Source organism: Schistocerca cancellata, chromosome 1 (assembly GCF_023864275.1).
Source record: "Schistocerca cancellata isolate TAMUIC-IGC-003103 chromosome 1, iqSchCanc2.1, whole genome shotgun sequence".
In the NCBI taxonomy this organism is placed as follows: Eukaryota; Metazoa; Arthropoda; class Insecta; order Orthoptera; family Acrididae; genus Schistocerca; species Schistocerca cancellata.
Genome location: NC_064626.1, coordinates 319,447,275 through 319,466,998, shown reverse-complemented (window position 1 = coordinate 319,466,998; position 19,724 = coordinate 319,447,275). Strand labels below are relative to the sequence as shown.

At 38.9% G+C, this 19,724-nt stretch overlaps 1 protein-coding gene across 1 annotated transcript in view; it reads right to left on the bottom strand.

The window, feature by feature from the left end:
• Positions 1-7,366: 7,366 nt before the first annotated feature.
• The window catches only part of LOC126172989 (dolichyl-diphosphooligosaccharide--protein glycosyltransferase subunit STT3B), a 92,652-nt gene continuing 80,294 nt past the window's right edge, over positions 7,367-19,724 (bottom strand). Inside the window, exons 13-15 of the mRNA XM_049920921.1 lie at positions 19,172-19,296; positions 8,548-8,635; positions 7,367-8,450 (exon numbers count right to left, since the gene is read on the bottom strand). Coding sequence (XP_049776878.1) covers positions 8,367-8,450; positions 8,548-8,635; positions 19,172-19,296 — 297 coding nt within the window. The 3' untranslated portion in view covers positions 7,367-8,366. The remainder of the gene's footprint in view (positions 8,451-8,547; positions 8,636-19,171; positions 19,297-19,724) is intronic.

Here is a 19,724-nt window from a genome sequence, read left to right as displayed (position 1 = left end):
CACTTATTCCCACTGTTTTGCCTCTTAATTTCAAATTGAATCCATTAAGAAATCCTATGATATTGGCAGCAACAGCTAATACTCAAAGTCATTCTGTATTCAATAATAGTGGTTTATGGCAGTTCTTCTTCACATAGAAAAATGATAATCTCTACTCAGAATTCAAAAATCATAACAAAACTTTACCATCGCTTAGCCATCGAACTGGTGTATGGTGGGTCAAGTCCCGAAATCCACTTCTGAGCGTCCACAAGAACAAATGAAGTTCACCACTGACACAACTGCTCCTAAAACATATGGTAGAGTCACATATTTGCCACAGAGTACCTGCTGATGAGTAATGCAGTGAATAACCATAGGTTTTGATCATCCTTTATTTTCATAAGCTTTGTAAATGGGTCCAACTAAGCCTTTGTCCATTCCACACATATTTTTTTACCATAATCAGTCAGGACATGTCATAAGCTGATTCTATTGCAGGCTGTACTTCATTAATGTTTGTTGAGCTTTCAAAATATTTTTGCCAAGTAGTTCCATGCAGACTACTCATACAAGCTAATTCATCAGTCACTTCAAAGTCAGCATTGACTCCTCAAATAAACAGCAGCAACTGAGCAGTATCTGTAATCTCTATTAACTCCTCAAGAGCCAGGGAAAACCACTTGAAATCATTTGCCTTGTTAATTAATTGGTTACCAGTGTTGCTGCCAATATTCTCAATTGTTCTTGGGGAAAGGCTAATAGAATTAAATAAATGATATTATGAAAAGGATAGTTGCTACTCACCATAAAGCAGAGATGCTGAGTTGCAGATAGGCTCAAGAAATAGATTGTCAGATTGTCCAGGAAGGCCAACAAAAATACACACACACACACACACACACACACACACACACACACACACACACAAAGGTGCGCACTCATGCACGTGACGCAACACAACTGAAACACACAACCTCCATCTTTGGCCGCTGAGGCCAGACTAGATTTCACTTGTTTGATTTAGAAATACAAAACTATTTTCTCAGGACATATTTCTTTGGCTGTTATAATCAGACATCATAAAATTAACTTATCATCAGTAAACAGTTTCTACTGCTTGGCTAACAAATGAGAAATTTGTAAACTTACTTTAGTTGCATTGTAGTGACATACCCTGTTCCAAAGTTTCTAATTTTTTTTAGCCATTCTTTCCAAATAAATTGGGAATATTGTGCTGAATGCTTAGCCTGGTAATGGTGGTACATATTGTACTCTTTTAGTACAACTATAGTGTCAATGTATAATATACACAATGCCAACTAAATCAGTAACAAAATAATTCCCAGCCCACTCTGCTTTAAAAGCATGACATTCAAAGTCCATTCTTATCTTCTTTTGTGGTTTTGACAGCAACATTATGAAAATGCACTTGTAGTAGAAATAAGAACAGAATGTTACAGAACAGCGATACACAGGTACTACTAAAACTGCAGGTCACCAAAGTGGCAGTGCAGAGCTTACTCAGCTAGCTTCCTGTATGAAGAACCACAAAACACAAATTTTCTTGGAAACACTCACCTCACAGGTCAACCGTAGAGCGCATTACCAGTCAGTGGCAATACGTATTTAAAAATGTACCATTATGACAATGCAGCTTCACAGACACTGATATATGTGTTACTTTCACATAATTTTCTCATTTCATTCAATGTTATCACACTTCAAATTTTTTAAGAATTTGAAAATGTAAAATCCATTCTTAACATTCAGGCCGTAGAAAGGATGTGGCAGGCCAGATTTGGCTCCCAGGCTGTAGTTTGCTGGTGCCTGGCTTAGACTGTTATGATTGTAGCAGATTAGGACAGTGAATGTGTGAAGGCAAATACGCAACACAACTGGGCTCTAGATACTGTTGCGAAACAATCTGCAGAGAGAACAATCTGATATAGTGATCAGATTCAGCAGATCCAATTTCTTCCCTGTTGAGTAGCCAGGCACTACTTCACTACTCCCTAGCACTTGGAAGTTGACACTCCAAATGTCTTCTTACTATTACTTACCTGTCATCGACATCCACAATTATGACTGTCTTCAAATGTGTCTTAGAAGGTAACATTAGATTGAGGCTGTTTGGATCCAGGTTGTCTTTCTGGAATTATGTGTAGCATCTCATTCTGTCCCCACAAACGCAAGTGTACAGTGGTATATAAACATTCCGTGTGACTAGTATTTGTCTTTAAAGTTACTAATGGACGTTACTGATACAGACAATGCCATGCCTCTCTTAACAGTTAACTGTTCAGTCTTCCACACATGCAAGCTATCATATACAGACATTCAATTCTACTACCTACCACATATTTGGTGGCACTGACAATAATACAACAACACGACCGCGTTGACTTCAGAGGTTCTGCATCACACCATAACGTGAATGGTCATTACTTCCGCGTCAGCCGCGCTGCGCTCGTTCTCACACGAAAACGGACAATCTGCCAGTCACCACAGAGCCAGCAACAAGCAGCACAGTTAATAGGTTTACAATCAGACCCTGTTGTTCTGGCAACACAACCCGGTGTTGTGGTTTACACAGCTTGAAAGCCAGTTTGTCCTTGCACAGATAGCAGCAGACGAAATATAGTATAGCTATGTAGTCACAGCACTAACAGAAGACTTAGCTGTTTACACTAACAGAAGACTTAGCTGTTTACACTAACAGAAGACTTAGCTGTTGAGGTACAAGATATCCTTGCTACACCACCCAATGCCAAATGATCTGCGTCAATTAAGAAGGCACTAGTGATGCGCCTATCACAATCAGAAGTGAAGTGACTAGAGAAAATTTTATGGACTGAGGAGATCGGCAACTTTTACACCATTTGCATACACTGGCAAGCAACACAGTGAGTGACGACATGCTGCGCAATATTTGGCTGTCCCGATTACCCACTGACTCTCAAAAAATCTCACAGTGTGCACGGGTGGTTTAAATCCACTAGCTCACACAATGGGCAGATCGTTGAGATGTATTCTGCAACAAATGTGCCAACACTGACAGCATGGCCAGAGCATATGTCTGCAGCAACACTAGCATTGCTCCAGTTGCCATCAGTGCAGCTTACTGTGCAAATAGTTGCATTACAAATGAGGCACAGACATCATCGACTGTGCCGCCAGTCGTCAAGTTGTAACCTCTCGCCATCGGCACAAAATTTGTATTGGTACCACACGAAATTCGGTAATGACACGTGAAAGCATACACCACCATGCAAGTGGAAACATGAAGCTGAAAACAGTAGCAACAACTACTCATACCAGTAATGCATGTTAACTTTTTGTCACTGACCGCAACACAAACGTACAATACCTAGTGGACATCACGGGGTAGAAGTGTAGGTGTTCCACACCAGACCTGCAACAATTCTTGTCTGTTTGCTGTTAACAACTCTTAAGATTAAAACATATATTCAGGTCACATTGTTGCTTAACCAACACCATACATTTTAGTGGCGCTTCACAGTAGTGGATACAGTGCAGCCTATCACATAGGAGCTGATTGTTCATCCTCTTATGATCTAATACCTGATCTTCGACGCAAGCAGCTGATCAATTGCGCTACAAACTTGCATACTCCAGAGAAGGTGTGTTTCATCACTTCAATGAAAATACGTACGATAGCAGAAGATGCACCGTACACATGATTACTAAAAGAATTTCCCAAAATCATGCAGCAGTCGCCCACTCCCCTGCCAGTTAAACACACAATGGCACAGTGCATTTTGACCATGCCAGGCCCGCCATTTCATGATAGGCCTAGACGTTTGATGCCAGAGAAGTTGCGAGTGGTGAAGCAGGAATTCCACAGCATGCTGTCAGTGGGCATTTGCAGAGTTTCGAGTAGAAGCTGGGCAGCCCCAATCCATGTGGCACCAAAGAAGAAGAACGGATGGCATCCCTGTGGCAATTACCGAGAGCTCAATGCGAGGACCATCCCAGATCTGTACACAAGGCCACATATAGAACACTTCTCTGCCACTGTTCATGGTAAAGCTATATTTTCCACTATCGATCTAGTCTGGGCGTATTATCAGATCCCTGTTGTCATAGAAAATTTTCTCAAGACAGCAGTGACCACACCTTTCGGCCTATTCGAGTTCACTAGGATGCCTTTTGGCCTGTGCAACACAGCACAGACATTTCAACATTTCATGGATGAGATCACAAGGGATTTAGACTTGTTATTTAGGGTTTATGATTTTTCTAATACTTTATATTTTCCTTTATTGGTTGATTTTGGTTCTTATTATTTTATATTTTATGTGTTTATAATTCTTGCTATTTTAGTTAAGATGCCAATATTTTTATGTTTACATAGATGATATTTTTGTGATGTCTGTGATGGAAGAAGACCATGTACATCATCTGGCTCTGATAGTTAATCATTTATGCACACAATGCTTAGTAATTAATCCTTCAAAGTGTACTTTTGGAGCGAAAGAAGTGCAATATCTAGGTTACACGGTAGACGCGCATTGTATTCGACTGCCACACGATAAAGTGGAAGTCATAAAAAAATATCCTTGCGCCATTACAATCCTATACCCATTTTTAGGGGTCATAAATTTTTAGCAAAGATTTGTATACAACTATGCATTGATAACAGTGCCCCTGAATGAATGTCTTAAGGGCACACCAAAGAAAAATAACAAGTTTCATTAGACAAGCGAAGCAGACGATACGTTTTGAGCCATAAAAACAGCAATTGCAGACGCTGCACAATTAGCACACCCCATGGCACAGGCTCCACTTGCACTTATGGTTGACATCTCGTCTACAGCCGTTGGCGCTGTACTGCAACAACAGGTAGAGCGTTGTTGGCAGCCCATAGCGTTGTTGGCAGCCCATAGCATTCTTCCGTCAGAAGTTATTACCTTCACCGCAACATTGGGCAGCCTATGACCGCGAACTGCTAGCAGCATACGTCGCAGTCAAGTAATTCAGGCATTTACTAGATCGCTGACAGTTCACTTTTTATACAGGTCACAAGCCGCTACTGTATGCTGAGAAAGCATTGCCGAGGCAACTATGCCGTTTAGATTACATTAGCCAATTCACCACCTGCATTGTTTATATACAAAGGAAACTGAACATACCTGCGGATGTGCTATCATGTGTAGGGGCTGTGAATGCGACAGTAGAAACATGGTCACATTTTGAAGCTGTAATGGCTACCATTGAGTTTGATGCCCTCGCAGGGGCCCAGCAACTTGATAATGAGTTACAAGATTTGTTGAAACAACCAGGACAACCGAAGTTACAATGTGTTGCAATGTCTGAAGCAAATGTTCAATTGTATTGTGACCTATCTGGAGTGAAAGCATGTCCATTTGTGCCGCAATGCTTTTGAGCACACCCAATTGCATCAGTACACAATCTGGCACATCCGGAATACGAGCCACTATTAGACTGGTCAAACAAAGTTTCGTCTGGCCTGGAATGCATGCACATTGCAAAACATTTGTCAGGCAATGAATTGCATGTCAGAGGAACAAGATCACACTGCATGTCAGAGCACTGCTTGGCGCATTTCTGCCATCGAATCAATGTTTCAAACATGTGCACGTTGATATTGTAGGCCCACTCATAGGCTCAGAAGGCCATAATTATTGTCTTAAATTTGTGGACCAATTTACCAGGTGGCTTGAAACATTTCCCATGAAGGATATCACAGCCAAAACCATAGTGGAGACTTTTTTTTGCAGTTGGATCGCCACAGACCAAGGACAACAATTTGAAGCCTACCTTTTCAGAGCATTAGCTACATTATCAGGCATGAAGCACATTCAAAAGCAATCTAAAAGCTACGGCAGCAGAGCCAGTGTATGGGCAAACGCTACATCTGCCAGGAGAATTCTTGCACAGCATGGCGGACGATACAGTCGATACATCGGATTTTGCTGCTAGATTACAAGAACACATACGCCAGCTTAGACCAATGGCACCCAGAAGGCAGGCTGGGAGACACAAGTTTGTGTTCGCAGATCTTGAAATCTGCACACATTTTCATACGCAATGATGCAGTACGGAAGCTGTTGCAGCCACCATACAATAGACCGTATCTGGTGATTAGCAGAGGTGGCCACACATTCCAGATTAGAGTAAATGGTATACCTACCACTGTCACAATAGAAAGACTGAAGCTGCATTTTTTCATACATTGGACACAGCAAGGACTGCAGGAGGAGAACAAGGAGATACGAATGTAGCACCAGAAAATGTCCCCTTACCCCACAGCCACCACAAGACACTATGGACACCAGGCACCTTGGAGAAGAAAATGATGGGGAAGACTAGTACCTCATCCTGCTGGAACTACTGGCTCCAGTGACACAATGCCAAGTTTCAAGAAAGCAATGGTAACACGTGCAGGGTGACGTGTCTGCGATATTCTTAGCACTAGGGGAGGAGTCGTGTAGCATCTCATTCCATCCTCACAAATATGAGTGTACAATGGTATATAAACATTCCATATGACTAGTATTTGTCATTAGTTACTCTTCGGCATTAGTTACATAAGACAATTCCATGCCTCTCTTAACAGTTGACTGTTCAGCTTTCCACGCTTGCAAGCTACCCTGTATAGATGTGTTTTATGTGGAAATAAATGTTCAATTCTACCAGATGCCACATATACTAGTATGGGCAACCATCACAAAACAGTCACTCTAACATGTGTAGTTCAAATTGCCATGCAGATTTAGGTTTTCCATGACATCCCTAAACTGCCTATGGTAATAGCTGGAATGGTTCCTTTCAAAAGGGGCATAGCCAGTTTCAAAACCCATCATTTCCCAATCCAAGCTCCCTCTCTGATGGCGACCTATTTGCAAACATTAAAGTAATAGGGTTCAAGAACACACACACACACACACACACACACACACACACACACACACACACTGACACTCTCTCTCTCTCTCTCTCTCTCTCTCTCTCTCTCCTGTAGTATGAATGAGTGCGTGGCATCAGAAAGGTGTCCAGATCTGTTTTCTGAAACCACCTGCTCAGAGAAACAAGTCTTAAAAACAAGCAGCCATCTCTAATTTTTATGTCGTCTACCATCCAGTACTTGATATTAAAGGCTAGTGATCTGCCACCCCTACCAGTGTTCAAATGAGAAGAAAAGAACACTATCACTAGCACACACATACATTTGTGAATTATATAAATTGTTTCTACAAACAACATTCAATAGAAGTAGTTGACTTACAGTTAATTCATGTTTTGGGTAAACTCACATGCTGGGACAGTGAAACAAATGCATTTATACTGTTGAGTGATTAAATAGTTGTCAAATATGGCATAGAAAATGACAACAGCTATGTAACCACAAAATAACAAAATTTTCTTTTATTCATTTAATGTGCTCACTATTTAACAAACAATACAAAAAACTCCTGTCGAGTAATAAATTCCGTGTTTCACCGAGATGTACAAAGTAGGTGCTATCCCAAGGAATAACCAAGAATCTATTTTATGACAGGCTCACAAAACAATGAAATTAGTTCATGCTGTTATGACAATATTACAAAAGTCATTAATGTCATAATAAAACCAGCTCCATTGAGATGCTAATACAGTTAATAAAAACTGCAGTCAGTTTTCGTGTTGTCAAAAGGAGTACACGATGTTTCAGCCAGTAAAATATATTTAAATAGGCAGTGCATTTCTGCTCCCTACAAACAACTGCATTAAAAAGTGTAAGCCATGCCACAGAACTGTTTCACTTTATGCACAAAAAAACAAAGGCAAATTAAATCATATTTTCTGTGCTTTCACATATGTAACTCTGGTTTTTTTTAAAACCAATATGCTACTAACACAGGGTGAAATTTCCAGGCCCTGAGAATTTAGATAGATTGTTGGTAATCCACAAATGATTTGTAATTATAAAATCACTTAAGTTTGTCCTAAGAATTATATGGGCCTTTTGATAATGATCAAGGATTCAAAACAATGAGATGTAATGCAATGAAACATAATGCCTGTACTGAAGTAAATAAACCCACTGTCAAAAGCAGAGACACAAAATAATAATTAAAAAATGACAAAACAAAATTTGAATCCTCAATATTTGAGGAAAATAATGAATCAGCTCTCTAATTTTAGAAACATGCATTTCTATTAAAATAAAAGGAAAAAAAGCTGTAATGATTTTATTGTTCATTCTTGAAAAGTCTGTGACTTAGAAGTAGTAAATAAATACAATGAAAAATATTCAACAATTTTTATCAACAAAAATTTCCAGACTTTATAACAGTACTGTGGTATGTCTTGTTGGCTCAGGCACACTGTGAAGGCAGGCAAAGGTTCATGTCTCCATACTAGGATGCTTGACGAGAAGCTGGCTTTTTGCCCTTTATAACAATAGGCTTATTTTTTATTGTACCTTTCTTACGTTTATTGGTCTGAAACATCACAGATGAAAATAAAAGTTTAATACTGAGAAAAAAAAAGAATCAGGTACTTGCCGCTGGAAACAAAAACCTATCATAAATATTATACCTTCTTTGAGATGAATGCTCTGCTTCGTTTAATCTTACGTTCTGATACAGGTATGCGAGGTCGATTGAACTCGTCAGGCTTTTTAACCCTGCAAATAAAAAGATACCCCAATTATAGCAATTATACTCTATTTACAGTACTCTATGAAGTGATGAAATTATTAAACATATTTATCACTATCACTACTTCACACATGCCAAGGAAAAAACTATATGATTCTTCACAAGTGAAGATCTTCTGTTTCATTATGTGTGCCCCATTGCATTAGTGAAAAAAATAGAAAACAGGAATATTTAAAAAATGGTGAGTTTTGTCAAACATTGACTTACTGTACACTGAGTAAAAGTAAACACAATGGTTGCACTTACTGGAAGATGAAATATTCAAAACATGTGTATGTGAAGCTGGGGACTGAGAAAGATTGTAAATGTTAATTTATTGAGCTCCACTAACAGATGGGGATGGAAATGTGGACTAGCAGTGAATATAATTTTAGTTACAAAGTTGCTACAAAAACAAAGTTGTTTCTACACAGATTTAAATTAAGCTAGTGTGTTGTCAACAAGCAAAGGCTAGGTAACCCAGGTTTATGCCTTGTTCCTCAACTTCCAGAAGGTATTTGACACAGTTTTACACTGTTGTCTTGTAAACAAAATACAAGCATACAGAATATCAAATCAGTTACATAACAGAAAACATGTTATTCTTATCACAGAGAAAATGTCATATTTGAAAGTAGCTTCAGTTGTAATCCCAGGCGTCGTTTCAGTACCATCACTGCTCAGGTTATATACAACGATGGATGAGCTCTGAAGTATCTTAAGGTTGTTATGTTAGGTGCTCTGTAGATGGGAAAGTTGCAGCATCAGAAAATTGTAGTGGAATTCAGGAAGACCAGTGGAGGATGGATACTAGCAGTTGACCCTCAATTTAAAAACGTGTAACAGATTGCAGATATATAGATGGACAAAGGTGTTTTACTGTATGATAACACATTTGGTGTCCATTAACTGGGAACAGTCAATAATGTAAAATACCTAGGTGTACCAATCTACAGCAATGTAAACTGAAATAAACACAGAAAACTAACTGTAGGAAAAATAAATTATGGGTGGAGATTGGTGGCCTGTGCTTGTCAAGGAAACACTAGATTACTTTTGCAGTAATGACTAGAAGTATACTTTTGAGTTATTACTTTTTCATTACTACTTGGACAGAAAGGTTTTCTAATTTATTGCAAAACATGTACTTGTTGTAAGGCTCATTAGCCTGAAGGGCCCAAACAGATTGGTGAGTAAGCAGACAGTGCAGCTTAGTGAGTGAAAGTATGAAATAATAGTATACTCAGTTTGACAGAGCTGTAATTTTAACATGGCTGGTAAGTACTGGACAATATGCATAATACAATGAAACATAAAACTTGTGGGGCCCAGAATAAAAGTCTACAGTTAGGTGTAGCAAATCTCAGACAGAACTACTAAATGAATCAACATCAATACTATACAATCACAAACCATGTAAGTTGAATATTCTATTGCTCCTCTGGACTTGTCATAGGTATTATCACTCTGTAATGAGCTCAAAATTCCCCCTCATTTCAACTTCACTTACAATGGGTGTCCCAAAACACCAAAGGATTTGTATTGTACACTAAAAATCAGTAGCTGTGGTAACTTTGATTCCCAGACACACCACTGTGTGTATGTTAACAGCATCTGTCTTAGTGCTTGTATTTCTTATATTTTACAATTTTGACACATTTTCTGAAGGGATCTTGTTTCAGGTTCTACGACCAACAGCTGTTTTATTGGCAGTTTGAGGTTTTGCTAGCAGAATGGCTGGCATTCCCAACGAATTATCTTCCAGTGCTGATGGCGGGAAACAATTATCTGCAAATGTCAGCCACTTGTGCTGGCAAAATGTTACATTATCAATCAAACAGCTTTTAGTCAAAGAACCCAAAAGGTATGCCTCCATAAAAGAAAGTGTCGCATGATTTCATTTCATGAATTTGTTACATTGTATTTAACAATGTCTGCAAAATTTAAAATAACTGTCTTGAAGAATCTGAATTAAGTATCTTTCTTCTTTAAAATTACTTTTAAATTGTAACTGAAACATACCACATGCTAAATGAATCTTCTGGTGAAAAAACTATATTAGAACATTTGATTCGTTTAAATATCTACAATTGCTGAGTGTCTGTGCACAATACAAACTTTCAGAGTGGTTACCTCAATTCTGGAAATGATCATAAAAAGTTGTAAAACTATCCCTGTCAACAAGTAGTAGACAATCTTTTATTTGTAATATCTTTGGTCTGTTGTATGAGATTTGCCAAAGCATTCCACTGAGTAATCTGTACTCAAAATGACTCATAGTACAATTCATTCCTCACATTTTGATTCATCATTAAGAAGACTATCAGGTCAAGACAATCGGTGAGTGATAGTAAGTTTAAAATGATACAGACTTCCTGTGCAGGGTCATAACTAGGTATCTGAAAAAATTCGCACATTTGCAATAAATGCAAATACTGGTGTGCATTCTGACTCAAAATGTAAAATTAACACAGTAAATGCTATTTCATATTGAACTGTACCCAAATGAATTACTGTATCAGAGATAATTTGAAATAGTTTTATTTTCTGCATACAAAAACTGAAAACATATCCAATTTTTGGTTATTGCTGTTGCACATCATCTAGCAAAACCTAATTCGGTAAGATAAGGACCTTAGGAATGCATTTCCAAACAATAAGTATTTGAACGGAATGATGTGTCAATGCACTAGATGCCCAGGTGCCATTTCAATTGTGGGCAGCTGAACGACCTATATAAGAGACACACCACGTAACACAACTTCAGACTAGCATTTCAAAAGTTGGTATAATGTGGATACTTTAACATGGCAGTTTTCATGATGAATGTTTTGAACTGTGGTTGCTCAAATACTGGTAGAGGTTGGGCCTGACCTACCTCTTTTATGACACTGCCAAACTCAGCGAGCATTTGTCTGGTAGCTGTTACCAAATGCTTTGTGTTGCACACTGCTTGTTTTTTCTTTTATAATTTTGGAAAGGGTGAACAAGCTAACCCTGGTCCATCACAGAGTGCGGTTATGATACTCACAACACCAAAAAGGATTGGTGATCCTCCATGGTTGTGTGTCAGCTCTGCCTTTGTAGAAATGCAGAACACAGGTGTGGCCTGGCTGCCCTGCAAGAGGGAGGTGGGGCTTTTTTTTCACACTGCTCCTGTTCCCTCTGGTGATCATAATTCTAGCAGCATGCTTTTGCTCACAGCCAACTGCTAGTGTATTGTGTATTATGTATAGCAACCAAAAAACGAAACTTGTCAATGTATTTTAATGATGCTGAAAGTCTTCCCCTAACAGGCAAATATTTATTTTGGCTTCTATGTTTGTGCTACAAACCTTGTTCAGTTCTCTCTGTAGCACTGTCAGGTAGTGGACTGTATGGTTATGAAAGCCCACAAAATGTCAAAACTCTATTTTCTGCAGATTTCAATTACAAAATTAGGTGGGAAAAGCAAAATAATGTCAAGAAACATCTTAAATCAGGGAAGCGCTCCGTTCACGGGTGGGAGAATGCTGTTTCTTCTCAACAGAAACAGTCATTTGCTGAGATCTTAAATAGAGCAAAAAACAAGCAAGAGGGGAAAAAATAAATTAAATTGTTGAAGTTTTTGCAAAGGCAAACATTCCAGTGGAAAAGCTTCCCAAAAACCATTTTTTCTTTAACAGCCAAATGCAGAGCATTGATGTTTTGTCTCCTGGCATGAAGTGTGGTGTGACAACATTTCAAATTTTCATGTCTAATCATTTACAAATAAAAAAAAATTTAAATGTAACTTTTACCAAAAATAGATTATACACTTTCAAGACCCTAAGTGTAACTAATCTCCACAGTGGAAAATTCTGTTCTCTCCATGCCCTGAACAAAAGACCCAATTGAAGCAACTGTGGGTGTTTTCTGCAAAGGATATAGTACCTGTTAGGAATTAATGTAAAGAGGATTCAGTCGAATGACAACTACATGGACCTTCTTGAAGTGCACAAGAGCACATCTGTGGAATAAATCCCATACTGCACAGCACTGGCATGCAAAGCTAAGATAGCCTTGTTGGCAAAGCAAAACTAGTAATGAAAAGGCAAATAATGTGTGACGTCACAAATTGTCTTTACAGTAACACAGACAAAATTCACAGCAACAAGCCAATAAGAAACTGGATTATATTCACAGAATTATCAATACAGAATTAATTTTGCCTGCTCAGACTGTTACAGAGAAGTCGCCCTGCAATATTTGTCACAAATAGCCTGGAAGGTGTAAGAACAAATAGTGGTTGCCTCATCGCAACATTTCATCTGCACTCACCTTCCTCCTCGTACAGGATTCATTATCACTAACCCCTACCTACATTACTTACCAGAACCATCTTATTGCAAATTCATTCTTTCCTAAACTTAAATTACAAGTCAATGAAGGGTATTTTAGTGGCACTCATGTTACCTCAACGGCACCGAAGGTGGAGAAGATGGACTTTGGTACAGCAGAGCTGGCAGAAGAGGCACTTTTTCTCTTTGGGTACAAAAAAGAGTACAAGTAGCAACTAAACCCCAGAGGCGCGGCTATTGGCGCTTATTTGGTAAGCGTGATAGCATTATGGAGATGTTTAACAAACTCAAGTAACAAACTCAAGTGGCAGACTCTGCAAGAGAGGCGCTCTGCATTGCGGTGTAGCTTGCTGTCCAGGTTCTGAGAGGGTGCGTTTCTAGATGAAGTATCGAATATATTGCTTCCCCCTACTTATACCTCCCGAGGAGATCACAAATGTAAAATTAGAGAGATTCGAGTGCGCATGGAGGCTTTCCAGCAGTCATTCTTCCTGCGAACCATATGCGACTGGAACAGGAAAGGGAGGTAATGACCGTGGCACGTAAAGCGCCGTCCGCCACACACGATTGGGTGGCTTGCAGAGTATAAATGTGAGTGACTCAGGTGAGTGGCTTACTTTTGGCTGGGCATCCTACTGCCTATGTGGAAAGTAACGGCTCTCCATGTGAAAGATTCCAGAGTTAAAACTTCCCCTCATTCGGATCTCCGGGATGAGAACACATTGAGAGAAGATGTATTCGAAAGGAAGAAAGGGACAGTGAATGGAGGAAAGATAAGAATTGGAACATGGAATGTGAGGACACTACTACAAGCAGGAAAGCCAGAGAATGCAAAACAGGAGATGAAAAGGAAGAGATTAGATGCCCTCAGTCTGTGTGAAATGAGATGGGGAGAGAATGGGGAGATAGAAAGTGGAGAGAGAATGGGGAGATAGAAAGTGGAGATTATACCGTTCTTTTAGTCATGGGAAATCAAGAGTGGTGAAAACAACGGAGTATAAATATTGATAGGGCGAAAGTTGAAAAATAAGATAATGAAGGTACAATATATTGATGGAAGACTGGTGAAGATACAACTGAAGGGTAGTTCGAAAGATTTGGTGTTAATACAGGTATATATGCCAACCAACCAGCATAGAGATGAAGAGATGAGGAAGTGGAAGAATATTAAGAGAAAATACAATAACTCATCAAGAAATAAAATAGAAATGCCTGTGTTATCATCATGGGGGACTGGAATGCAGTGGTGGGTGAAGGAAGAGATGAAGATGGAGTAGGAAAATTTGGATTAGGAATAAGAAATGAGAGGTGAATGACTAATTAGTTTCTGTAAAGAAAATTCATTAGCAATGGGTAACACATTATTTGACCACCGCAAAAGGAGATGTTACATATTGATATCAAATTTGAACAGGGAAAGATATCAGTTGGACTAGATCCTGATACAAAGAAGGTCTAGGAACTGTTTGAAGAAAGCTAAAGCTAATCCAGGAGCAGATATAAATTCAGATCACAACCTAGTAATGGGAGAAATACAAGTGAAGTAGAAAAAAGTCTGGAGAGGTAAAGCAAAGGCAAGACTAAACATAGAAAGACTCAAAGAGGTAGGAAAAGGCATCAGATTTCGGAGAACAGATTTATGGAAAAATGGCAAAGAGGTAGTGTTGATGAAAGTGTTAATGACAAATGGATAAAAATGAGGGAAGGACTCATGGACTCTGCCAAAGAAGTACTAGGAATTAGATATCCCAAAGCACCAGGAAAGAATGGATAACAGAAGACAAATTGAAAAAGATGGAAGAGCAGAGAAAGTGGAAAAGTCTAGAAACTTAAGAAGGCAAAAAGAGATACAGGAAACTGAATAATGAATTAAGAAGAGAAACTGAGGAAGCAAGGGAAAAATGGATGAACAGAAATACGACGAAATAGAGAAAATGGAGAAAGAGGGAAAGTATGAAATGATGTATAGACTGGCTAGTGATATAGTTTTTGAACGTAAAAGAAAGAGGAATAACATGGAAATAGAAAGAGCAGATGTACTCTAGCAGAAGAACCACAGGAGGTTTTGAACAGACGGTAAGAATATATTGAATGTCTGTATAAGGGGGATGAAACGCAAAGTGAAATTAAGGTTGAAGAGGAGCAATATGTGCCAGAAGATGGACAGGGATTCACCATCTTGGAAGCAGAAGTACAAAAGGTGCTGAAGGAGATGAAGAATAGGAAGGCATGTGGAATTGATGATTTGCCAGCAGAAAGGTTGAAGAGTCTGGGAAACAAGGCAAGAAAAGAAATAGTCTACTTCTGTAATGAGATATATGACAAAGGGCAATGGCCTGAGGACTTCCTTGCAACAGTTATGATACCAATAGAGAAAAAGAGAAACACTAAAAAATGTTAAGAGCACCAGACCATCAGTCTAATTTCTCATACAGCTAAAGTCTTGCTGAGAGTGTTGAATAGAAGGCAGTTATGTGATCTACAAGCTATGGTGCAACCACTGTGCTGCATTCTACATCAGCATGAGAATCAACAAGCTGTCTGTCCACATGAATGGCTACCAAAAAATTATGGCCAAGAAACATCTGGACCATACAGTTGTTGGGCATGCAGGCCAACACAGCGTTCTTCATTTCAATGATGGCTTCACAGTCTGTGTCATCTGGATCCACCTTATCCACACCAGATTTTCCGAATTGCGCAGGAGGGAACTCTACCTGCAATAATACATTCCCATAAACCTGTTGGCCTCAACCTTTTTTATTCACTGCCCTTCACCCATCTACCCCCTTCAATGTTCCCACTCCAGTATTACACAGCCTAATATTCCACTACTCACTCACAGTCTTTTTACTTCTCTCCTTTATCATCCCTCTCTTCCTGCCCTCCATCTAACTCCCAACTGCACTTAGCTACCCTACCCTCTCCTCACCTCATCACTGTATGCACCCACGAGCAGCACTTTACCAGCCGTTATCCCTACCCCTCACTGCCTCTCCCTCCTCCTAAGACCCGCCATCCAGACTGCTTCTCCCAACATACCCTGTTTCTTGCAATCTGGCCTGGGTAGCCAGAGATGGTGGTGTTGTGTGAGTGGTGTTTTCAAGAATGTGTGTGTGTGTGTGTGTGTGTGTGTGTGTGTGTGTCTAATTCAGAAGAAGACTTTCTGGCCAAAAGCTTAGTTGTTCAGCAGTCTTTTCGTTGTGCCTTCCTGCATCTCAACATCTCCCCTAAACAGTGTGTATCAAACTATCCTTTTCATAATACTGTCAACATATATACAAACTAAGAAATTCAAAAACAGGAGACTATTGCATGCAAATAATCTGCACCAATATAAGAAATATTGTGTTTTATTTACAAAAAAATATTCTAACACAATGATTCTATTCATTATCACTTTCATAGTCATCACTACCAGAAGAACCACTGTTGCCATTGCTATCTCCCCCCCCCCCCCCCCATCCATTTGGTGTGAACTTGTAGTTTTCATTGTCCATTCATTGCTTGAATAACTGATAATGAGCAACTTTGAATGGCCGATGGCCGACTTATATACATATCAATGGTTGCAGGATGGATGTAACAGGAATAATGATCAAGACAGTTTTCCCTGTGTCTCACACTTACTCAGTTGTAGAGCACAGAAACTGTCCACGGCCAACAGTTACGTAAATTCAGTAATGCACCAGGGCTACACTGCAAAACATGCGTCACCCAGCCACCCACAAGTCATTGTCCATCCACCCGTTTGGATACACTCTCACCAATATGCCTTTTGCTGATATTTCCAGAATAATTTTCCTTTTAAATAAGGTGGTAGCTTTTGCCCATTGCCAGTTACACACAACATCACTAAAAACTTTTCTTCTCATTGTGGCTAGTTCGTAGACTGGTGATGGATAACGCTTTAATGTTCACAGTGTTGTGGAGTGGAATCTCAAAATAGACTAGTGTTTGATTTGCGTTACCAATTTGTGATAACATATGGGAATGTTTGTGGTGCAAATTTATCACATAGCGATGAAAATTCACTACTTTTTCCTCATAATCACCTGTCAGTTCATTAAAATCTTATTTAAGCAATAGGTTACAGCTTGCGCATGCAAATAAGCAAAGATCAGCAATACTCCCAATAAAAAGAAAATACCCCAAGGCTCTGTTTGTAGCCCTTTCCCGTTTATTGTCTGCAGTAGCTACCCCCCCCCCCCCCCCTCTCTCTCTCTCTCTCTCTCTCTCTCTCTCTGTGTGTGTGTGTGTGTGTGTGTGTGTGTATTTGTGTGTGTGTGTGTGTGTGTGTGTGTGTGTGGATGCGAACACCCCGCCCCCCTCCCTCATGCACAAACAGAGGGTAGGTACTGTCATTATGCTGACATATACATAAATAAACTGTTTAGTCACAAATAGGCACAACAAAAAGACTGTCACAATATAAGCTTTCGGCCAACAAGGCCTTTGTCAAAAATAGACAAAAACACACACACACACACACACACACACACACACACACACACACACACAATGCAACTCACACATACAACTGCCTGTGACAAGAAACATGGGAAAGAACAGAAAGGATGGACAGCGAGTAAAGTAATGCATTAGAAAATGGTAACAAAGGAAAAGAGCACTGAGACAGGACCGAAGAAAAGCCATCAGGCAAACATCATACTTTTTTGGACAAAGGCCTTGTTGGCCAAAAGCTTATATTGTGGCAGCCTTTTTGTTGTGCCAATCTGCGACTCAGCATCTCTGCTATATGGTGAGTAGCAACTTTCCTTTTCGTAATATTGTTAGATTCCATCCTGGATTTTCCACTGTTTGATAAATAAACTGTTTAATACATGCTAGAGAAAATCTGAAAAAATTCAACATGACATATGATGATAATACCAAAAAGTCACTTGTTGTATCTGCCTTCCTCAATACTTGCTGCAGTCCATAATAACTATAAATATTTGTGCATAAAATTTTTGGATAAGTTACCATAATCAAGCTTGTGCAGTACCACTAAATAAATATAAAAACATATTACACACATGGCAGTGAAATACAGTGAATTCTATTCAATTGAAGAATTCTTAGAAACCAATCATTGTGTGTCTTTTCATTCTCAAATAAGCTAGTTATTTTCTGTATATGTAGTTGATGATTGTAAGAAACTTGAATCCATTGTAAACTTTGATGAAGCCAATTTTATTAAAAATACTGAACAGTGAATAAAATACTCTATTCTAAAAGTATTCCATTCTATTTTCCAGGCCAGTTTGATTTTGACCACACTGGATAAATAACATATTTAAAATAAAACAGTACAAAGTAGCAATGGAATCATAGAACCAGGTGATGAGCATTTGTATTTACATCATTTGAAAGCAATTGGACTGGACCCACAAGGAAATAAACAGAAGAGTAAACACATCCTGAAGTACTTTTGGTAAATTACATAATGGTTTCAAAACCAAGCTTTCTAGCAATCTGAGAAGGAATGATAGCAGTCAGTGTGTATTACCAATTCCGATTTATGGCTGTGGGACATCACATTTTAATTTAAAAACCATTCAATGCCTGAAGGTTGCTAAGTGAACAATGGAGAAATGTTTGGGAGAGGGGTGGGGGTGGGGGCGGGGGGGGGGGGGGGGGAGGAGGTTTACAGTGACACACTGGAGAACAAATAAGTGACTAACAGAATCAACTAAGGGTAGAAAATATAGTCATAACTGTACAGTCATGAATGGTAGAACATAGAGCAAAGTGAATAGATGATAGAGGGAAGTTCTTTCCCGAAGTCCAAGATATAAGAAAGACCTGAGACAAAGGGCTACTGGAAGATGAGTAGAAGACATCAGAAGACCTGGAGAAGCAATATGGATGCAGATAGCCGAAGACCACAATGTATGGAAAAGTGTACAGCAGCATTTGTCCATCATAGGATGGAAGGATGGATGGATGGAAGTGGTGACGACGACGACGACGATGATGATGATGATGATGATGATACAGTTTGTGTATGAATGTAAAAGCATATGAGAACAAATGACATCACTTCACCACGGGGTTGGCTTCAGTTATTGATAAAATATCCACAATATTTACCATGGCAATCATTTCATATTTCAATATATACACAGCTTACAACAGCTACTCTATTGCATGCCCAAAGGGTAAAATATTAATGCTTGCAGCAGTAGAGTAATTAAATACCTGTATATTCTGACAAGCCAGTGTTCAGTCGTATAGGCTTCTTCTAAATATGTCAGTTCAAAATTCTTATTTCCAATTATTGCATTTCTTGTTCTATCAAACCCTGCTGGACTTCGATAATCAAGCTGGAAAGTAGAGAAACATTAGTTAGTGTTATCAAGTTTTTTTAGAATTTTAAATTGTTTTATTATTCAGTATCATATGAATTTCTAGGTCAATTTAAAATCTCTTACATTAATGGTTACCTTAAAGCAGAAATCAAATACATCACCTTACATTTATTTAATTGCACCGGTCTGATAACAAAAATGCTGTTTTTTCAGAGACTGAAGCTTCATTTCCATTTATACAGAAGACTTTGGTTACAATACAGTTCCAACAACTTCTATAACCGCAGATGGAAACATTACTGTTAGTCAGTAATTAAAATTTGTGTGATGCATCAATGGAAGAAATATCCTGTATGAGGAAATGTGCTATCTGGTGTAACATTGAAGTATTTTAGATAAACTGTAGTCCAAGCTAGACACCAGTGCAAAGAAGAACATCAGTA